We start from the raw sequence: 23,829 nt of genomic DNA on the forward strand, positions 1-23,829 counted from the left end.
TTTGCACTGCCGGTGAGACCTCCTCGGTGACGGTCTGCACAAGCACAGAATGTGCCTTCGAGTCCCGATTCTCCCAGTCTTGTAATTCCATAGCAAATTCATCCTCCTGATCTTGAGTCCACCTCCTAGAGTTTTGAGGACGTTCGGGCTTCCTTTCAATGCCCTGAACAATGTTCCACAAACCCTTGAGGATGAACCAAACCCGCATCTGAAGCTTCCAATGAGCGTAGTACTTGTCATCTTTGTTCGTACAGGGGGGGAGCCATATCCACAGTAGCAAAGAACAAATCCTAGCTCTTAAACACTTTTCTCAAGTGCTTTCCAATGAAGCGAGGCATTAGGAACAATCAGCCCCCTCTCAAACCGTAGAGAGAAAGAGGCGGGACAGCAGCAAAACAGTCCAAGATCCACTGGGAACCGCCTACCGGAAGGGCATGGACTCATGGAGGAAGAAGACAGTGAAGAGCCACTTGTCTGGCAGCAGCAGCACGAGCAAGAAATGCACCACCAACAGATGCTGTAGTAGAAACGCAGCCAAAACACTTCAAAATCTGCCTTTGAAGAGCAAAACATAGCCTGTAGGGCTGGCCGACAGCAACCACAAGAGGGCTGGACCAGAAACGCAGCAAGGTACTGAAAATGCAGCTACTGTATGGACTGATCTGCAGCCGGAGAAGTGATGGAAGCAAAACGCATAACGCATAGCAAGGTGGGCAGATTCGCAGAGTTTGGAGCAGCCTAGACCTAAGCGTATGATACCATGAAGGAGATAGCACAGGCAAAAGCATCAACAGTAAACATATGAGAGAGTGCAAAGGAGAATGAGAGTTGGACAAGATCACCTTTTATAACAGCAGTAAAGCTTTACAATGGCAATGACTAGCAACTGAGTGTTGAACTATGTGCAAGGGAAATGGATGTGTTACGACCTTGTGTTTTTCCCTTTGGACAACAAGCAGGTGGGCACGGGCACGGGATGGACAGTGTGAACAGGCATCGGGTTGATATGAAAAGGAAACCCATATATGGTGGCCATCCCAAGTGTGAAAGGGGACAAAAGGGATTTTATTGTTTATAAGGTTTTTAAACCTTTGATAGCTTAAAATATTAATATATTTATAGCGTGTGTTTTGCTGTTGCTTTTGGCGTTTTTGATGAAAAGCGTATCGCCTCTTTATAAAGGGCGAAGGTTGGCGGATTGGAGGGCAGGTCGTCGTGTGGAGTTGACATGTGGTCGTCATGTGGTACAAGCAGGCGCGGCTGTGTGTACGGGTCACAGCCAGGCGGGTTGCGTATGGCTGTGGGCGCCAGGCAGGTTGCAGCCAGCGAAAGGACGCCAGACGTGCTATGTACGGGCTACTTTGGGTGCTGGATAAAATATCAGTTTGGGTATATTTTCATAGTGTTGTGGCAACAGGAATGGATCCCCCTAGGTACGAGGAATAGGAATTACCCAATCCTGGTGTGGAGTCTCGATAGATAATAATTAGCTACGATAATTGTCTCCATGATTTCAAGTTATCCAATTCCATGGGAGTTGGAGGTTGAGAGGTTGTTGGGATTTTTACGACCTTGATTTTGTCTTTTGTTCCACAGAAAGAGTCTTGTAGAAGTGGTGGCTTATGACTAAGTTGGTTCCTATATAGGTAACTACGTGGAAAGATAAGACGTGTGTGAACATGGTTCTGGAGGCGCCGCTGCGCACATGGGCTGCAGCCAAGTGGACGTCAGGCTGCTGCGTGTATTGAGGCAGTTAGGCGGGCTGCGAGCAGCAGGACTGCTTCACGTATGGAAATAGCCAAGTGGGCTGCGAGCCCCAAAGGGGCTGCGTTGGACTGCGTACGTGGATTGTAGCCAGGCGGGCACCAGAACCGTACGCCATGTTGCCATGTGGGCCGTATTGTGTGGCTACGCAGGTTTGCAGGAGTCACATCCAGGTTGTCGCAGAAGCACGCATGGGCTGCTGTTGGGTGCGCCTCTGTGCTATGGGCGTACGTGCTTTTGTGTAGCGCATCTGTTGGACTCTATGTGTGGTTTACAGGCCCTAGTGCGTGGATATGGTTCTCTCTTTCATCGTGGATTGCAGGCCTTGTTTTACGAGATTGGGATACAGAGAATCAAGCTAAGATGCACAGGATGATGTTCTTGGAAGAGATGTGTTGTTGCTCTTCGTCTTGGACTTATGTGTATTCAGGGACTGCTTGACACGTCCTCTATCTTTCTCTCTCTAGGTTTTTGGCACCGTTATTGGATGGTGCATATGTGGGTTTATCTATCATGGAAACAGGACATTGGTTTTGTCGAGGAAACATGACTTTGGTATCGAGGAAACAGGTCTATGGTTTATCAGATACAGGTCTTTGGTTTCATGTGGAAAGCATGTCTCTGGATTCATGTGAACAGGTTCTAGTATTCTCAAGGTTACATGCAAGCTGTGACTATAGGGAAGGACATATGGTTTGGTACAGCCCTACTGCTGTTTGGGAAAGGGTTTGTGGGATCCATAGTAGAGATGGAGAAGACCTTTTCAAGCAGGGAGGTGTTGTACAAGTGTGCCTTCTCTATGGAATGCTCTGTTGTAATAATGAGAAGTCCTAGGTGAAAGCTTCGAGGGATCCTATTGGTAGAGGATTCTACGAGTTATACTTTGTACTCAAATTTTGTTCAAGTAAAGAAATACCCCAAGGGGCGCCACTGCGTTTTGGGGCCAATCGGTGTCCTTGTACTATTTGCAGGAGCACTCTGGCTCCCCCTGTTTGTTTCCTTTTCCAGGTTCCCATGGGTGATGAAGTGTTTTATGTGCGAGTGTTTGTTTCACTGCCCGTCAGATTTCTGGAGGCCGGTTTCATGGTTCCATTGCCGGGATATCGTCGACTTTCTCAAGGAGGCGAGCTTGTGGTCGCCACATCAAAAGCTTCTACATGAGGAAAGTGAAAAGGAAGTACAGGAGATAGTGGAGGATTATGAGTCTTTGCCTATATGAGGTGAAGAGCAAAAGCTAAAGATGAAGCTCAGGAGAAAAGACACCAAGGACAGGAAGTAGTCAGCCAGGAACAAGAAGCACTTGAAGTGTTATGGTGCAAGAGATGGATAGAAGGCTATGGCTTTCGACATTTTGTCACGAGTGGTATCTTCATGGAGGCTTCATGGGTTCGGAAGGCAGCTTCGAAAATGCCATTTCTGTTTCCGTTTCCACTTCTGTTTCCTTCTTTGTCGTGACTCGTAACTATGATGTCTGGCCTCATATTGCATAAGTAAATCGGACATTTGAGACAATTTCATAACCAGTCAGATGATACGTAAGTTCAGGAGAAAGAAAGGAAAGGCTAGTGAACAGACCTCATGATCTGCTAGGGTTGATTTTGGGGGACATCGGGGTGATACAAGTTGAAGTGTGGCAACTAGAGCTGCATGGCCATTGTTTGAAATCCTTTATTTCATACTGTCTTGAAGGCTGAAGCCTCACCATCTCTTTGTAAGTAAGTTCAAACATGTGCCGGAGTTCTTGCTAACTCACTTTCATAAGAACCCCCTGTCTCTGAGGAGTGTGAATCCATGCTGGAAATGTTTCTGTTGCATTGTCAGAGGGGTCATCAACTTGTGTACATGAAAAGGAAGTGGTGGCCTTGTAAAACATTTCTGTGGCCCTATCATGAAATTGTAAGCAATTAGTTTGTTTTCCTGTTATTTTTTGCCTCAAGTTCGTTGTTAGCATATGATGTTTCACTGCATTTGTTGCATTTATGTTCTGCACTGGTTGTTATTTTGTTAGCATCTGAGCAGTTAAATGAAGCTGATTTCTGATCTTTTGGTTTCTCTGTGCAGTAGATCATCGTCTGCAGCGACTCTGTCTTATACCAGGATGAAGTTGATCAGACTATAATCCATGAACTCATTCATGCCTATGATCAATGTAGAGCAGAAAATTTGGACTGGACTAATTGTGCTCACCATGCCTGCAGTGAGGTAACATTTTATGGCTTATGGAGCCATTAAGTGTAAAAGATGCACCTCAATATGATGATTGCCGTATAATGTGTGGCTCTAGACTTATGCCATATATACAAGTTGCTACAAAATCACATCACAATCCGTAGTAGGCCAAACAATGGGCCATCCTTCAGATCTATTTGTCTCTGCCGGCTGGTTAGTGTCGCACATTGAATTGTATTGAAGGCTTTATGGAAGTACACAAAGCAACAGTATCGTTTCTGTTTCCCATGTTTTGCGTCTTGCCGAAAACTGTCCCATGGCTACCCCGTTAGGACGTCAACACAACCTCTAAATGGTTTAAGGTTGTTAAGAAAGATATTGAGAAGGCCTCACAATGGGTAGAGGTCACAAAGAAGCAAAAAGCCACAAACACCAATGCCACAATTCTAGAGAAGCATAGACAAGCTAGGACTCTCCATGTGAGTAACCGGCCTCCTTGTGGGGAACTCGCCGAGAAAGCAATAAAAGAAAGTTATCTTAACATCTACAGATAACTCGAAGGGTCTTTGAGATCAAAAAGTGTTAAAATAGTTCCATGAAGTAACCATGTCATTTGAGTACAAAAGGAGCCGCCTCGCTCAACATCATGGATACTAGCTATGTCGTGATCACTCTGAGGGGGTAACATCTATGACCTCATATAGGCTGTCAATGTCCACCTCCTGTGGGGCAGCCTTCGTCTCCCAAGGATCTTACAGATCTAGAGCTGCTGCAAGATTGATCGCTTGGGCCTTGTGGAATGGGGACATCACTTGCGCTGCAGCTGATGTCCTGAATCCAGGGTAATCCTGCGAGGGTATGATGCCTGTGGTGCCACCTGTATATGCTGTCTATATATCATGCAAACAATTGCACATTGATGGGATGCCATTTATTTATAGTTATTATGTCCAGAGAGGATGGGGAGACATTATGCAAACCACCATTCATTGATGCGCAGCAGGAAGGATTTGACAAGGGAGAGGCCTCTCTTACTCAAGTATGCCCCCCCTCCCCCCCCTCCTCCTGTCTCTCTGCATGCACAAGTGTCCCCTATATGGAGACTCCCACACATATCCAGACACCTCGGGTAGCCCTCTCTTAGGGCTCTGTTGTATCTCTCTGTAAAAGGTGTCGTCTTTCTGGAACTAGCCTCCTACTTTGTTCTTCAAATTGATCATTGTCTTACTCAAAACTGTTCCATATGTGTGAGTGCCCCCCTCCCCCCCCCTCCCCCTTCAAACAGCATTGCCCTCTCCTCCTTCCACATTGTCCTTGCCTGCGCCCCCACTAGCTGCCCCTGCTCACGCTATGCCCCCTCCCCCCCCTCTTTCCGCCTGCCACCCCCCCCCCCCCCCCCCCCCCCCCCCCCCCAAGCCGCTCCCACCTCCCTCTTCCTAGCTTCCCCATCCCCATCCCCCTCTGCCGCCCCCCCTCCTCCTCATCCTCAACCCTCTCCTCCGACTCTTCCCGCAGCAGTCTCCCCTTGCCCCATCCTCTTCTTTTGAGCTCGCAGCCCCTCCCTCCTTGGGCTGCCCTCTGGCTGCGCCTGATCTGGAGCGGAGGCAGCCGGCAAGTTCCGTCCAATGATTGATTCATCGCTGCTCGTGGCCGGTAGAGATTACCATCGCCGCCTCCCCACTGCGGGCTCTACCGCTAGAGTCACCAGGTGGTCTCCCTAGGATCCTGGAGCTGCCAGTGATTATAGTTTCTTCTGATGTCTCCCTATGGAAGGAACTAATATTTTCGAGGAGAAAAAGGCTCCCATTCAAATTTTTGTGGTTTTCCATCATTCCAAGCCATCCACGCAAGAGAGTGGCATGATGATATTCTCCTTTCCTTGAGTACAGCCTCGAGGATAGAGTGGGATCCGGAGTCGGTGGCTTGCGCCGTCTAGAGGCAAGCAGTGGAGCTCTCACACCATCTTCATGATCTGCGCATCACCAACGTGCTCACCTATCTCTGGTCCCCTTGGCTCGGATGGAGCTGGAGGTTCATGCCATAGAGATCAGAACAGGGAGGTGGTGTTCTCTAGCCTGGAGGTGCTGCTCTTTGTGTTCCTTCATATCTCAGTGGCAATACCCCTTTCCCCCTCTTACAGATACCTACATTGTGACAGATGGAGTCTAGAGTATGCTTACTCTCGAGCTTGGACAGAGTGGCGACACATGGAGCACAGGATCCGCACCCACATGGCGTGCCTTCGTCCCAGGATTGACTGTGACTACTCCCCATTGAAACCCACGCCCAAGACTCTTCAAGTGGAGAGCAATTCCGATAGTTCCACCTCGCATAGAGATTGATATGTGGATTGCCTCATGGAACATTTAGGGTTTGGGGGGGCCTCAGAGTGCTTTCAGAGGGGAGGCGTCCTTAGAGGAGAGCTCCATAGAGCAATAGTTAGGGGACCCATTGACATTCTTTTCCTCGAGAAGCACCATTTTTCCATCAGGTATACCCGTCGTTGCGGGAAGATTTTACTAGGCAGGAGTCACACTTTTTGGTCTCCCTCTTTTGCCTCCTCCGGGATGCAGGGGGAGTTTGTATTTTTGTCAGTGAGGAGCTCTTGCTAACAGTGGTTGACTCAAGTGTCATAGTCATTGGGAGAGCTTAGTGGGTTACCATTAGGATTGCAGAGGACTGTGTGGGCTTGCTCAATGTTTATGCCCGAATGTCGTTGTTGCAGGTAGAGCCACCTTCTAGAGCACAGTCCGTTAGCCCCTCCCTTAGGCTGACTATTTTTGTATGGGTGGAGACTTTAACATGATTGAGTCAGCACAGGACATACTTGGAGGAGGCATGGCTACAGTCTCAAGCTTAGAGTACTCTGCTTGGGAGGAATTGATCTTGGCACATAGGGGACAGGACCCTTGGCATTGAGTTTAGGCGTAGCCTTGAGAGTCTGCACCGGTCCCAATCTCTCTCGACTTGATAGATTCTATGTGGATGAGTGGGCTTGCGGTCGTGGGGGCATGTTTGGTATCTTGGCGGGCACTACTTTCGCTAATCATGCTCCAGTTATTTTGTCCTTGGAGGATCCTTGGGGACAAGACATGCACTTGAGCACTAGGATTGCGGACAGCCTCATACAAGACTCTGATATCTGTAGTAGGATAGAGTAGATATGGGAGGGATTGGATTTTATCTTAGGTTCTGCTGCACGCACCTTGGATGTGGGCCTCAGTGAGATAAGTGGCTTAATGCAAGAGGCAGCACATAGTGGATTGGCGAGATTCCGTGAGGAGGAGAGGAGCATTCAGCGGGGTCTTGCTTCTCTCCACTGTCTTTTCAAGAGAGTTTCCCAGAGAGCCTGTGGATTGAGAGGCAGCTGGCTGCCTCCCATATAGAGATTAGCTCCATAGAGGAGAGGAGGGTGGAGTATAGATACCATGCTAGAGCTTCCTTCTGGACCCAAGTCGGAGATCTCTCCAAAGTTTCGCCGAGGAGAAACTAGAAGACGAGAAATATCTGAGGCTTCTAGAGACCTTGGTTGTCACGTGCACCCTGCACTGGGGTACATAGTGACACATTGGCATGATCATCAGTGCAGCATTAGGTCTAGCATTGCAGGATATATTAGAAGAGCAACAACCAGATATGATTGACGAAGTTGAAGTCATAGAGCCATAGCAAATTCTCCTCCACAGATAGAAGCATGGATTCGGTCATAGAATACAACAGTTCTATACGAAGTTTAAAGACTGTGGAACCCATGAAGCAATTTGGTTGGATGAAGAGTTCTTTCAGGAGTACCCCCAATTGTTGGCGGACTACTTGGAAGCCTTGAACCTGCCGCCAAGTTAAGCAGGAGGGAATGTCACGCGTACCCTGCAGTGGGGTACACAGTGACACATTGGCATGATCATCAGCTTTTCTAGGATTATTTGTTATACGCCGTGACCCCATTGTGAGCCCTCGGTCCAGGGACAGTCAAGCACGAGCTACGTAGGTCAAGTCTCTGAGCCTCAGAGGTCAATTAGATGTCAGTCCTCTTAACCCACTTGGAGAAAGCAACATTCAGAAGCATGTAGTTGTCAACCTTAGCATTAGATGCATGTAGGCATGTTTAGCTTCATTCACATAGAAGGGATGGGAAGGCCAGCCCCAACTTGGGCTTGATCCAAGCCTTTGCTAAGCAGTCGGCAAAGCCCCTTGGTGGCTTTTGTGCCCAGTCGGCCAGCAGCCAACTAGGCCTACAGCCCGACCAGCATAATATGGGCAGCCAACAGGTAATGCAGCACCCAACCAGGCATTAAATGCTGCCAACTGGCATTATCCAGTCGTGGGGAGCTTTTACAGCAGCCGACTGATATTTACAGTCAGTTGTGGGATTTTGCATCAGCCGACAGCCCTCTAAGGCAGCCAACTGCAGTCCAGAGTCAGTATTTAAACATGGCCTCAGTCCCACACAAAATCCATTCAGGTATTCAGCAAAGTACCTACAGTTTGCAGCATCCAGTAGACTCTAGGCTAAGGAAGGAAGATCCTCTTCACATTCAGCCAGCATATGTGCAGTCGTATAGCTATCTGGACTTGCATCAGTGGCCAAGGAGAGTCTTCAGCACAGCCTCGGGATAGGTGGATACTCAGCCAACATACGGTCTTCCTCGTCCTTGCGTTGGGCATTCATATCACTTGTACTCAGCATTGTACAGCATTTCTCCAAAGAATAATAGTAGCAAATACTCCTGCTTGCAAGGGGGGGGCCCTTAGTGGGTATTGGGACCCAATATTGTGTGTCATCTTCTATATTCTCATTCTCTTCTCTCTCTACTCTCTAAAGTTGATGCTAAAGATTCTCACCACATAAAGGTATAAAGAAGGCCCTGTCGTGCGTTATCACGATCAACCTCAGTGCATGTATCATTGGTATCAGAGCATCAGGTTGGTAACCCAACTCGGCTACCTAAAGAAGTGAGAGCATCTGGTGGATGGTTAAACTGCGGCTTGGAAAAGAAACCCAGGCCTCCACCATGTTGGGAGAAACATCACATCAGAAGAAAGCGAGCAAGAAGGGATGGAGGCACAAAGCTTCCAAATAGAAAAAACGCTTCTACCAAGCATAGAAGAGCTCCTGAGAACAATGATGGAGCAAATAAATTCTCTGAAGATGCAGCTTGCTGCCGAAAAAGAGAAGCCCAAAGAAGGCATCTCAGATCTAGCACAGGTCTTACATATTGAAGAACAAAGAAGAAAAGACGACGAAGCAAAAAGAAAAGCAGATGAAGAAAAAGAATTGAGGCGTGTGGAGGAACAGAGGGATAGGGAAGCCACACGCCAATATGAGGAAGACCAACGCTGCAGAGAAAGCCGATCGAGAGTTCTAGAAAAGATTCGACGGGGAGGTTGTGCAAATCTAGAATCAGCAAACGATGGCACAATTTTTGGCGGCCCTCCCTTAGCAGGCTCCACATTCCTCGTCCTTCATTGCCCCTACCACCACCGTCATACGAACCTCTCCTAATTTTAGTAAGTGTGATCATGCTGTAGTTACTCAATTTATTCATCAATTTGAAGCACATTTTCCTTTAGCTAAAATCACATATCCACAAGACAAAGTCCATGTGGCAGCACCCCAACTCACTGGGGAAGCCATTACTTTTGGTGGTAGCATTGATCACAACTTCACACAGACCCCATCACATGCCAATTCCGTTTTCATTGGAACACCTTCGTGGTTAACCTCAAAGCCCGTTTTCTTCCACCACAGTACATGACCAATCTTGAGGATGAGTTTTACAAACTCACTTAGGGTGGTTCCCTTGTTTTGACCTATTCAAACAAGGTCATTACAATGGCCCAATAGTTGGGCATATTGGAAGAAGATAAGCTCAAGCAATTTATTTGAGCTTTAGACACTACCATTAGGTACCCAGTGTAAAATTTTGAGCCTCATACTTATGCACGGGCATTGACCCGCTCTTAGAACCAGGAGCTGATGCTGTACGAAGATAAGCCCAAGCAGGTACAGCCTACCCCAAAGCCTCAACAATAGTCATCCACCGAGTAGTCATCTACAAAGGATAAGGGGGCTCAGAACAACAAAAACCAAAAGGACCAAAATGACCAAAAGAAAAATTCTTCGAGTCAATCGGGCAATAAGAAAGATTCTATGCCCAAGAAGACTCCTAAGGAAAAAGCTGAGGAGCGCATCACTAGAGGTTATCTCTAGCCAAACGAACAGACACAGTACAGGACCGAGAACGGTTGTTTCTTTTGTCACACTGTGGGACACGGAGAGAAAGATTGCACTAAGTTCCAGGCTGAAAAGTCTGCTAAGGCATCCACTTGCACAGTAGCAACCGTAGCATTATCATCCACACCTCTGCTATCAGCCTCAAATGCCATTCAGCTTTTACCCTCTTTGAATTCAGTGCCACCCGTGGTATTTGATGATAAGCAGGAGGGTGAGGGTGAGGGCAAGACAAAGGCTCTCATCCGTGCCTATGGCACTGCAAAGGGACAGCAGTTTGTTGTCCTCTTTGACATTGGTAGTTCTGAGGATGCCATCTCTCCGCAGTTGGCTACCAAGATGAGCTATACCTTGGTCCCTTATCATCTAGATGTGGACGGGTTTATCCTTGGTCTACGTACACACATCACTCATAAAGCTCAGCAATTTGAGTTTCAGGCTTAGCGGACTACATTCTAGCGGGATTTCATTGTCTCCCCCCTTTTAGGGTGTGACATGATCCTCGAGATCCAGTGGTTTTGACAGTATATGCACCCATTCCTGATTGGAGGCAAGACACTTTCACCATAGTTGAAGGCTTTCTTGAGCCTATCATGACTCGCGGGGATCGGAGCATTCTTGGGATTCCACTCATTTCCCACATTAACGCCCAAAGAGACATTAGAAAAGGAGCAGAGTGTGCGTTGTTATATGTCTGCGCTCAGTCTAATGCAGTTTAAGTAGCACCCATAGGGGGGCAATGGATGGCTGGTCTTTTCTCTCAATAAAGCAACATCATGCTGCGAGACGACCTTCCATCTACTCTTCCACCCAGTAGATCGGTTCCTGGTTCGGAACCTCCAAGTAAGTTTCCCTACCGCCTTTCTAAGGCATTGGAGAGCGAGCTGGAGGAGCAGTGAGCCCAACTACTTCGGTCCAGATTTATTGATCATCTTCCTCACCTTTTGCCGCTCCCATTCTCTTGTCCAAAAGTGTCACATGCACTCTGCACTGTAGTGCATGGTGACAAACTGGCTCATCATCATCAGTGCAACATTGTAACAATATTAGTACCATTCAGGATGATATTTGTTGTACGCCGTGACCCCATTGTAATCCTCAGTCCAGGATAAGTCAGGCACGAGCTACGTAGGTCATTCTCAGCCATAGCAAGTCAGTCAGTCAGTCTAAGTCCCTTAACCCACTCGAAGAGATGCATTCATGCATGTACAGTTAGTAGAAACCTTAGGGTTTGCAGTTGTAAGCATTTTGCATATTGCACATCATTCATTAATAGCATTTAGACCATTGTAGAAACCCCATATATCATCTAGTATTTATCAGTATATTTACTAGGAATTTTCAGGTAAATTTTTCATAATTTTCAGCATTTTATACATCATTTATGCATTTATTGTGGACATGAGCAATCGACCAGCTCTATAGCGAGCCGATTGGCTCCTTTGGTCCATATAAATAGATCAGCATCATATTCATTATTTCATTCATTATATTCAGCAGTAGAGCAATCAAGCGCTTGGCATCTTCAGCACAAGGAGCATAAGCGATTGCAGTTTCAGACATCATCCCTCAGCGTTTTCCTCCTACAGCACTAGGCGCCTCAACGCATGAGCATTCAGCCACCTTGCATCAGCAAAACGCATCAGTTCAGCATTCAGCCAACAGTTCACCTTGCGTTTTCTACATCCATACAGTTTTCAGCATTCATCTGCTCATCGTTTTGCTCCAGCCACTTGGTGAAGGTAAAATGCAGCATTCATAATCATTTACAGCATACATACTCAGTCTAGAACAGTCCCAAACAGCCCCTCTCTCAGCCTCAGCTTTGCATCCCCTTCTCATTCCATTGGGACGAGTGCATAGGCTCGAGATTGGACATCTTTGGTGCTTCTACAGCAGTGTATAGTTGAGCCCAACTTTTGGTCTTCAGAGGTCTTGCGTTTGGCTTATCATCAGTCACACTGTCAGTCTCTTCAAAGATAATAAAGCAAATACTATCTCGGTAACGGCATAGGGGGCCCTTCAGTGGGTAATTCGTGTACAGTCTCTCTCTCTCTCTCTCTCTCTCTCTCTCTCTCTCATATCTCTTAAAAGTTTGAAGTCTTAAAGTGGATTGCTAAACTCGCGAAACTCAGGATACAAAAGACGGTGTGAGCATTTGTGTGATAGGATCCTCCAATACGAATACTTCCGCTGCATGTAACAAGAAGAAGGATAAGTCCACACGCTTATGTGTGGATTACAAGGCGCTCAATAAGCTAACAGTGAACAATAGATTCCCCATGTCCAGAATAGAGTACATCCTTGAACGACTCAATGGTGCAAAGATTTTCTCTAAGATTGATCTTAAGAGTGGCTATCATCAGGTTCGGATCTTCGAGGCCGACATTCCTAAAATGGCCTTTACGACCGAGTGTGGCTAGTATGAATTTGTGGTGATGTCCTCTGGTCTCATCAATGCACTAGTGACGTTCAACAAAATGATGTCTCGGGTTTTTCAAGATCTCATTGGCAAATGCGTCTTCATCTTCTTAGATGACATTCTTATCTTCTCAAGGACTGCAAAGCAGCATGAGCGAGATGTGGCACAGGTTTTGCAACTCTTGCAAAGACAATGAGTTGTTTATCAATGCCAAGAAGAGTGAGTTTTGGGATACATCATCAGTTCTTCATTTATTAGCCTCGACCCTGAAAAGATACACACCATTCTTAGTTGGGATGGTCCCACATAGCCCAGTAAATCCGCTCATTTGTGGGTCTTTGTCAGGTCTACAACACCCACATGGACAAGTTTTCTGACCAACACCTCTTATTGACTTGCTCAAGGACGTGAAGACTTGTCGTCAGAAAGTGTACGTCACGGGCAAGGCTCTAGAGGCATTCCAAGCAATGAAGAAAGTTGCCTCTGAGTCACTAGTTTTGAAGTTCGCATCATGGGATGATCCTTTCGAGGTGATTACCGATGCCACTAACCTTGCCATTGGCGCTCTTTTACAGCAAGATGGTAGGCTAGTGGCTTATTATAGCCGCAAATTGAATAACGTCAAGAACAATTATTCAGTGTACGACAAAGAGCTCTTGGGGGTGATGACCGCTCTTTAGCATTGGAAGCACTTCCTTTACGGGAGGGACTTCATAGTTCAGGCAGATCACCAAGCAGTTAAATGGTTGCAAACTATGCCCAGTGCCCAATGGAGTGACAGGCAGTCCAAGTGGAGTCAATTGTTCCAACAATTTGGGCGAATGATTGAATACGTCCCGAGAAAAAATGATCTTGTTGTCAATGCTCTTAGTCGAAAGGGCACTATTCAGACATTGCAGGAGTCCACTATGCTAGAAATTCAAGGCATAGACTTAGACAGTATGAAGGCACACTATCCGGATTCGGAAGAGTTCGGGACTCAATATCAGTTCGCTCTCAGTTTACAACTAGGTCACTACAGTAGACAGGATGATTGGTTGTTTTTGAAGAACCGTCTTTGTGTACTCAAAGAAAAGCGCAAAGGCCTTCTCCACGATGCCCATGATTCTTTAGTTGGGGGTCATATGGGGTATTAACAGAACCTTGGAGAAATTCGAGAGGTCATTCTATTGGCCTAAGATGCGACGAGATATCTACCAACATGTCCAATCATGCGAGATATGTCAAAAAGTAAAATTTCCTCATACCAAGTAGGCAAGGTTGCTTCAGCCTTTGCCTATTTCTGAGGGACCCTTTCACCACATTAGTATGGACTTCGTAGGCCCTCTTCCCGCATCAGTTGGATCTAAATACATAGTGTATGACCACTGTTTGATGACAGATTCAGTAAGTTCTGCATGCTCATTCCATAGCTCGCTTGTTCATTCGGTTTTGGTATCCCATTGGTGGTTTGCCATGGATTATCACATCAGATAGAGATCCCAAATTTACGTCCCATTTTTGGAGAGCATTGTTTGACAATTTTGGGGCTAAGTTGCAATTGTCCAGCGCATTCCATCCTCAAACAGATGGTCAAACAGAAATTTACAATCAATTGGTCTTTGACGTTCTCAAATCATACTGCCATGGCCAGCAGTCGAAATGGAAACAATATCTTCCTTTGGTTCAAGCAATCCTAAACGATACTCACTCATCGAGTATTGGTCGGACGTTGTATGAGGCAGTATTTGGTCGCCAGTTCTCATCTCTTTTGATGAGACAGGTGTCACCATCTTTTGAGGCCAATAAAACCACCGAGACATTCTTGGAAATCATGGAGTCAGTTAAGGAGCGCCTTGCCAAGGCTCAGGAAGCATATACCTGGCAAGCCAACAAATCCAGGCGAGATATCAACTTTAAGGAAGGGGATTGGGTATATCTCCGCATCATGAAACAATGGCTAAAGCAAGTGGGCAAGCATTCTCCCGAACTATCATTCCGAAGTTTCAGCCCATTTCCAATCATTCAAACGGTAAGTGATGTCTCTCTAAAGTTAAAGTTGCCGGAAAGTTGGACTATGCACAATGTCTTTCATGTTTCTTGGTTGAAGCCATATGTAGGTCCAGCATTGTAGGATATATCAGAATTTGGGCAGCCCGACCAGGCATTAAATGCCTATAGCCCGACCAGCATAATTTGGGCAGTCGGCAGGCAATGCAGCACCCAACCAGGCATTAAATGCTGCCGATTGGCATTATCAAGTCGTGGGAAACTTTTACAGCAACTGACTCATATTTACAATCAGTCGTGGGATTTTGCATCAGCCAAGTGCAGTCGAGAGTCAATATTTAAACATGGCCTCAGTCCCACACAAAATCCATTCAGGTATTCAGCAAAGTACCTACAGTTTGTAGCATCTAGTAGACTCCAGGCTAAGGAAGAAAGATTCTCTTCACATTCAGCCAGCGTATGTGTAGTCCTACAGCTATCTGGACTTGCATCAGTGGCCAAGGAGAGTCTTCAGCAAAGCCTTGGGATAGGCTGATATTGTAAGTTGGTTGAACACAATGCTAATCAATACACATAAATACACCAAGATTTAATGGACACCATGCTCAATACAAGAAGTAATTTGCTGATTTGACAAGAGATGCACAATGAGCCGGAACGGCCGGCCCCTTCCTCAAATAAAGTGTATTAATCTTGGGAGAATCAAGTACATAGCGTCATGGGCATTTCTGACTAGATTTCCATACCAATGCATACGAATACAGTATTGCAAACAAAGTGGTTGTCGGTGTAGACTTGCAACTCACACTACCCTCTCAAGTGCCCATGTTCCCTACTATTTGCTCTCTATTGTTCCACCAACACATGGTAGCAACAATCTGCAAGAGAGCACGTAGGACAAGAGAACACTACACAAGGTATGTGATCTTGTAATCTGGTTTCTCCCTCCTGCTACTTGCTTCCATATTTAAGCATAAAAGCTTACCAATTGCAAGTAGAGTCGATGACAACGGAAGTCTTCGCGATGGAAGTGCTTGCAACTCACACTACCCTCTCAAGTGCCCATGTTCCCTACGATCTGCTCTCTATTGTTCCACCAACACATGGTAGCAACAATTTGCAAGAGAACACTACACAGGGTATGTGATCTTGTAATCTGGTTCCTCCCTCCTGCTACTTGCTTCCATATTTAAGCATAAAAGCTTACCAATTTCAAGTAGAGTCGATGAGAACGGAGTCTTCGCGATGGAAGTGCTTGAAGTGTTGAAATCTTCGATTTGTCGCAATTCTTCGCGAGGACAAAAGTCTTCAAGAGGATGAAGGGATAGCTTCCCCTATGGTTCAACTTGAGAAAGGAAGGTTGGAATTAGGGTTTTTAGCAAAAAGACCAGAAATTACAGTAAGGAAGAGAGCTGTTTTGTTGAATTTCAGTCATTGGGAGTGTGTAGGAGAGTGAATAGCACCTGGAAACACTCTTAGAAGCTTGGGAAACACCCTAGCAAGCTTGGATATGGAGTTGGGAAGGAGAAAGTGCAGAAAATGCAGCCCAAACGCCCCCGCGTTGAGGTGGTGAGTTATCTTGGAAACACTCTTAGAAGCTTGGGAAACACCCTAGCAAGCTTGGATATGGAGTTGGGAAGGAGAAAGTGCAGAAAATGCAACCCAAACGCCCCCGCGTTGAGGTGGTGAGTTGTCCACTCTAGGTGGCAGGCAGGTGCTTTGTGGAGCAAGCTAGAAAGGACACATGGTTGGTTACTTCCTTTGTACGAAGGGAATAAGGTCTGGGCGGTGGACATTGGGTTTTGTCCACCTCGGGACATCAGTGTGTGTGTGAACACCGAGCTGGTCATAATTTATAAGTGAGTTTTGGTCGCCCAAAACTTAATGAAGTGTGTACACACTCACTTATAAATTAGTGCTAATTCCTGAACTACACATTGGTCAAGCAAGCATGAAAACAACATACAATTTCAATTGCAAGCAAGCACCTAATGATGCTATGCAATGTAACATTGGTATGGACAATCCCCGATCATGAGACTATACCAAAATAGAAGTGCTCCAGGCAAGTATACGAGGTACCAGACCCAATGGAACAATCCACCAGGCATTTCCGGGCATGTACACAGAGACACAATTCCCAACAGAAAGCCAAGTCCACAGTATCACATGAGTGGCATCAATCCTCGGCATATACAACTGCCATGGATGCCGGTCCAATGTACATACATGATGAGAAAGCACGGGTGGACCAATTGGGTGGTCAAATGGTGATAGATACTTAGTCGACATACGATCTTCCTCGTCCTTGTGTTAGGCATTCATATCACTTGTATTTCTCCAAAGAATAATATAAGCAAATACTCTTGCTTGCACGGAGGGCCCTTTAGTGGGTATTGGGACCCAATACTGTGTTGTCTTCTATATTCTCATTCTCTTCTCTCTTTCTACTCTTTAACGTTGATGCGAAAGATTCGCACCACAGAAAGGCATAAAGAAGGCCCTGTTGTGCATTATCACGATCAAGCTCAATACATGTAACACTGGGGTTTGCTCGTGAGTATGGCGCTCGGTATGACTTGCTTATATTGAAGAGGTAGTGCTATGATGGATTAGTAGCTACAATACTAGATACCTGGAAGATCAGGAGGGATGCAAATGTGGTCATGGGTACACTAGGTATTGGCAAGACTGGCTTTAAGACCTACTTTTTATGGTACTCCAGCAGCCGGCCGACTTGAAAGCAATAATAGTGAAGTTCTCTTCTTTGAGACTAGAGGCCCTCACAAGCGGACCTCACAAGCGGAGAGATGGTATTTGCAGGTTGTGAGGCCAAGATGGAGCTGTCGTTTCTGATCCCCCCCATGTGAGAGCCATTGCCATGGATTTTTTCAGATCCCTCCTCACAGATGCCCCATTATACTCACAGGTGGTGTACACGCGAGAGAGGGTCTGGCGGCACATAAGACAGGTGGTTCCCCTGCTCTTCGGACCCTCCTATTGACTCCCTTCACAACAGAGGAGTAGGCGGAGGTCTTGATGGCTCTTCCTAGGGGAAAATGCATGGGGGCGGACGGACTTCAGTTTCCTTTTTTCTTCGCCACTGGGATCTCATGGAAGGTGGCCTTTGAGCAGCCTTCAATGAGATTATGACTACAGGCGTCATGCTAGAGAGACTCTCAGAGGGTTTGATTCACTTGATTCCTAAGAAGGGTGGTGACAAATTGGAGATTTGGCAATGGAGACCCATCACCCTCCTCTTGACCGCCTGAAAGATTTTGGTCAAGGCTATCAGCCGAAGACTTCAACCTTTCTCTCTCTCCCCCAAAGAATGGTCATTCCTATGACCTATTCTATATTCAAATGAAGCTTCTCATGAAGCTATTTTCTAATCTAAAAGTAATTTCTATGCTTGTCAATTGAGGCCAAATAAGTGGCTTTTTAATGCTTTTATGCTATTTAATTTATGAAAAAATTAAGAATCAAGTCCATAATTGGATATTGATCCAATTAATGGTTATTCTAATCATAGGGATATTACTAAACTTTATTCTTTTAAATTATTGAGAACTATCAGTAATAGCAGCAGAGCTATGGTAAAACTTTTGAAAAATTAACACATAAATCTATAAAAGAATTTATTTTTATTTCAAAAGAGTTATTCTCATTCAGTTTGATTTTATGTATAAAAGGATGCATAAAGGAATTTATTTTTATTTTAAAAGAGTTATTCTCATCGATTTTGATTTTATACATAGAAAGATGCATAAAGAAATTTATTTTTATTTCAAAAGAGTTATTCTCATTAATTTTGATTTTATGGATAGAAAGATGCATTAAGAAATTTATTTTTATTTCAAAAGAGTTACTCATTGATTTTGATTTTATGCATAGAAAGATGCATAAAGAGCCCTTGCCTTATTGCCGCCCTCCTTTGGAGGTACCAATGGTTTTAGCGGTAATGAGCATGCGGAAGAAGGGGAGTCTAAAGAGTACCGAAAAGGTGGCAATCTATCCATCGAGATCCCATGTAGACCGAACCATGTAGTCATGTGTGCATATCAGCATGTCACATCTCCTCTTTCTGCAAGCTGTCATGATGACTCCAAAGCGAGCCTAGCATATCTGTGTCGAGGGAGCTCCCATAAACTCTGGAGGAAAGATACTGACGTGGTAAGAGCCTCTACTACGAGTGGTGCAACAGCCATCTCGGCTCGAATGATCTCATGTGGGACTGATGGCTTACTGCATATCATCCTAGCAATTATCATAACAAGAGGTCTCTCCAAAGACTCCCATCCATTGTAGGGCCCCCCCTGTGCGGCGGCGGCGATGATCTAGGCTCGGTCCCCAGATGGGGGCACCATATAGTAGAGTAGGGGAGACCAAAGTATCAAAGAACCATAATTTGGTCTTGGGCTCCTGAAGCTGTACCTATGAGTATATCTTCTCTAGCATCCCTAGAGCAGCATATCCTTGTGTCAATCTCGCCTCAGCGGCTGCTCGCATGGAAAAAGTTGGGCCCCTAAATAGGACTCCCAGATACACACACAGGAGGTAACCTGCTCCACAATCTCCCCTCTATAAATGAAACCCGGTGCTGATCTGCTAATCCACTGCGCTGAGGTATTAAAAATCATAACCTTAGTCTTGCCCAGGTTGATCGTGAGGTCCCTGGCCTCCATGTAGGCCTGTAGTGCATCCAAATGTCTTTGCATCCCCTCTGGAGAGTCTGCTATAAGGACTATATCATCAGCATTTATAAGAAATGGTATCCAAACTCCTGCCAAGGAAGCACCTCTCGCCTCTCCTCTATCAATAAAATCTGAAACCTCATCAATGTATAGCCCGAAAAGAGTCGGAGACAAAGGGCAGCCATGTTTCACCCCTATGGTGCTGTAAATCAAATCTGAGTTTCCTTCCGCAGTCTTCACTCTGCTAGTGACTGACTCATATAAAGTAAGTACCCCCCAAGTGAGTGTTTGCGGTACCCCCAATGTCATACATCCTCTGCATCAGCCTGGCCTGTGGTACCGTATGAGAAGCCTTGCGAAAATCCACAAAGCAATAATATATCCTCCGACCATGTCTCTGCCCTCCTCAATAATGGCTCTGAGCGTAAAGATATGATCTAATGTCGAGTATCCCCGTCGAAAACCTGCCTGGCCTGGAGCTCGCAATCCTTGAGTTTCTGCCCTAATACTCAACTCATGCTCAATAATAGATGCATATAGTTTGGCCAAGGTGTGGCGACCTTAATGGTATGGTAGTTGTTGGGATCTGTGGGATCTCCAGACTTTTTTTTTTTTTTTTGCAAAAAGGAGACTACTACGAAGTATGAAAAAATTTTACAAAATGGAGATTTCACACCAAGCAAGGTGGAGATCTCAACCAATCAAGAGCCCTGTGCTGCCAATAGGGTCCCGAATGAGAGGATGTGAAAAAGATACCAATGTGCCACTCTCTCATAAACTGGCGGTGCTTCCTCTCTGCAGCCCTTGAAGATCCCTGGATTCTGGCCCAGGTAGCCATAATGGTGTGAATTATATCACTCCAAACCCTGCAAAGACACTGAGAAACAAGAACGGGAGTACCCTCAATGGCCTCAGTGCATCTAGCCTTCCTGATATTCTAGGCTTAGATGCTAGCAATAATCTCCCAAGAGTTGTCTAACCTCTGTGCCGGAGGGACAAAATGTGAAAGTGGCAAATCCTGAAGACAACACAGCCGAGCAACTCCTTGCCTAACCATAATGGCCAAGCTCCTGTCAGTCCCCTCGAATCTCAACTGAGGCCCAGATTGTGTCAACCAAATGATAGAACCAAAAGAAATGATAGCATCCCTCTTAATCCTACCAAAGAGGGGTGCAATCGTAGACCAAACCCTCTGTGCTTCCCTACATTCCCATAAACAATGGTAAACTGACTCCGAAACTCCTGCACATCTAGGGCATGCTGGGCCAGCACCAATAACAGACCTCCACTGATTGGTGGCCAGACCACCATGAAGAGAAACCCAGATAAAGGAGGAAATCTGTGGCTTCCTATAAAAATGCCACAATCTCCGCCAAAAAACCCTTTGAATGTCAGTCGAAATGTCGTAAGATTCCCAATGGGGTCTAAGAGTAGGGACACTTTGAATATGTCCCAAGATAAGATGTCTGGCATTCCGCACCTTATAACTGAAAAAAGGCATGCTTTTCAAAGGGTTACAAGCATCCTTCCACTCCCACTCACCCGGGTCTCAATGCAAATTTCTGATAGGGAAACCACCATACAACCAAAGGCTAACACTCTCTGTTATCATCCCTAGGGGGGGGGGGGGGGGGGGGGGGGGGTCAACAAAGACGTGCTTCCCTAACCTATCAACAACTCTGACTGGACGAATCTGGGGGCCCTCAATAAGGTCTTGCACGTCACATCTCTCCAGCTGCCATCCATCCTGTACAGAAAAAAAGACCGGTACATCATCCTCCCTTGGCAAGGGGAGACCCATAGCTTGAAGAGGAACACCTGTCCCAGAAAAAACCCCAAACCAAGAATGATGACGGCCTTCCGATAAAGATCCAGTAATCCAGTGGTTGGGAATGGCTACATCAATTTGTGCAATCCTCCGGCTAGAGCCTCTTAAATGCTACGTGAAATCCAATCTCTGCACCTCGGTGAGGATCTGAAGCCTCTTCCAAGCCAGCACTATGGGGCATAGGGTCTCCTAGCTAGCCCAAAGAATATGCATAGCTGCCCCAAGAGGCCTACCATGCACATCTAAGATCAAACCATTCCACAGAATGGGCTGCCGGTTAGCTTCCTCCACTGAATGCGGGGGATGTGTACCAAAAAACACCTCAGGCAGTCCCAAGCCCGTAGGAGGGACCTAACCAGGGGGGATGAAGAGGAGCAGTGAACTGCATCCAAAAAAATAAAGCGTGAGCTGAGAGGCTAGTCACCTCCGCGAACAGGGACACACTTCGTGATCTGCTGCATGAGAAAGTCCTTCCACGGCTCAGTGCCTGGAAGAAAGTCCCTAACAAGGGATCTCCAGACTTCAATATGGGCACAATGGTGTTCTCTTTCCAACCAGGCAGAAAGCCCTCACACAAAACCTTGTTGAACATACGAGTCAACAAGGGTGCCAACAAATCTCTCACATATATAAAATGCTCCGCAACTAGGCCATCATGGTCCTGAGCTTTCCCTGATTTCATCCTGTCAATAGCATCATATACCATGCTCAACCGAAAGAAACTGGAGGCCTGCAGCCGAGGCTCCGGTGGATCTGGGAGGTCAGGCTGGTCAGGCACCTGGTAAAGAGTAGTGGCATACTGACCCCAAATGGTTGGGGAGGTAATGGGGATAGGTGGGCGTTGCTCTCGAAAAAGTCTCCATGCATCTCTAGAATCCTGCCTCAAGAATAGCTGATACAAGTCCTGCTCAAACTTGAGCTAAGTATGCCCTTTTCTTTTGCCGTATGAGTCGACGAAAGACAATGTGCAACTGCCTATGAGTAGCGACTCCCAAAGCCACTTCCCTTTGTAAGGGGGCTCTCACCTCGCGGCCCTCCATGGGCGCAGGTGGGTCTAAATCAGCTGTAGCAAGAAATACCTGGGAAGTATAGACATGGGCAGTCTCCCTAGTGAAGTGGTATCTAGGATGCCTCAATCTCTGATGTCTGATAGGCTGCGTGGAGTACTGACAGTCCAGGGAGAAAGAGAGGTATGCATGATCTGCAGCTACTCCAATAGGGAGGGCTGAGACTGTAAGATGCTGTACATGAGGTATCAGAGATGAGGAGCTAGTACATAGTCTACTGTGCTGGCACCATGTCACCTAGGATAGCACGTGAAATCTCCTGAAAGAGGCCATCTGGAAAGACCCTTAAGTATAGCCAAGCCATGCGCAGCGGTGCGCTCCTCCTAAAGCCAGAAGGTACTCTCCATATTCCGTACATGCGGCTGTGTCCTGTGAGACTCTCGATGTCAAGATGCTCCACCTCCATCTCTCTGAACATGTCAACTGTGCTATCAAAAAAGAGTGTCTGTCGATTTGCTGTCCTGGCATTAAAGTCTCCAACTAACAAAACCTCCCCCAACCCTGAAAACTCCATAATGTCCTCATACAATGCATAGTAGGGGGACTGTCCCTGTGTGGCAAACCTAGAGGTGGATGGAGCAAAATAACATACGGCAATGTATACATCTCTAGCCTCCTCTGCCCTGACTCTAATCCACATGAAACGAGCCTCATCATCGCGACGTACTACCTGGATAATATGTCCTAGTTCACTCCTGAACAGAACTGCAACCCCTCCCGATCCTCTAGTGCTACCCGCTGACCGTGGGCATGGACGATAAGCAGACTCCCATCCATATCCTGTAACCGTAGGTAAGGTACCTGTTTGACACTGATGTGTCTCTGTTTAGAAAATAACATCCCTCCCTTCGAATGCCTCCTCAAACAAACCTGCATCAAGCCTCTCAGAGCTCCATTACAATTCCATACTGCAACATTAAGGCTGGTCCCATGGGTCTCACACCGTCATTTAGCGCGTCTTTCTGTAATAAATACACGCCCCTCTCTATAGTATGCAAGCTTCCCTTCCTTTCTTGCTTCTTGGATCTTGGGCATGCATTCCTTCATGTGTGCTAGTTGGTTGAGGGTGAGGTCATCACCAAGGAAAACCCCCTTGCCTTTGAGTGTTGGCCTTTTAGCCAAGAATTTTTTCCTTGCTTCGAAGTTAGGGAATCACATAATGAGTGCTCGATCCCTTACTTTCCTGTTCATCCCGTCTTGTCCCTCCTCTTGTGCTACACTGTTTGGCATGTCTTTCTTGCCCACTCGCCAGGCTGCATTAAGCTTGGGTGCCTCAATGCCCATGGTTTTACATAACTCCTTAGCATCATTCTCTGGGATCTCTGTCTCCTTGAGTCCAGTCACTCGTACATGTAAGGCACTCACTTTCCTGCGATATTCCTCTTCTGATGTGTTGTTTATGACCGTGGTTGATGGCAGGGCATCCTTGTGCTTTTTCACCACTTCAATCCATTTAGCATTTTCTTCTACATGTTTTTTAGCAACTTCGTTCCATGCAAGCATTTCGTTTTGTACATGTATTTTTAAATCCAACATTTCATTTTTTAAATCAGGCATCACACTAATCTCTCCTACCTCTTTTTTGACAGATTCGATTTGTGCCTTGCATTCCATGACCTCCTGCTGGAGACTTGCAATAATATCATCTTTCCCCTTAATACATT

At 46.2% G+C, this 23,829-nt stretch overlaps 1 protein-coding gene across 2 annotated transcripts in view; it reads left to right on the forward strand.

Annotated features, from left to right (window-relative positions):
- LOC147610389 (Ku70-binding family protein) overlaps positions 1-23,829 on the forward strand; it is a 94,732-nt gene that overhangs the window by 48,835 nt on the left and 22,068 nt on the right. For both annotated transcript variants that reach the window (XM_086786349.1, XM_086786350.1), the window contains exon 4: positions 3,829-3,966. In XM_086786349.1, the coding sequence (XP_086642475.1) occupies positions 3,829-3,966 (138 nt within the window). The remainder of the gene's footprint in view (positions 1-3,828; positions 3,967-23,829) is intronic.

The sequence above is a fragment of the Cibotium barometz genome, chromosome 49, assembly GCF_041138505.1.
Source record: "Cibotium barometz isolate CiBa-2024 chromosome 49, ASM4113850v1, whole genome shotgun sequence".
Taxonomy (NCBI): domain Eukaryota; kingdom Viridiplantae; phylum Streptophyta; class Polypodiopsida; order Cyatheales; family Cibotiaceae; genus Cibotium; species Cibotium barometz.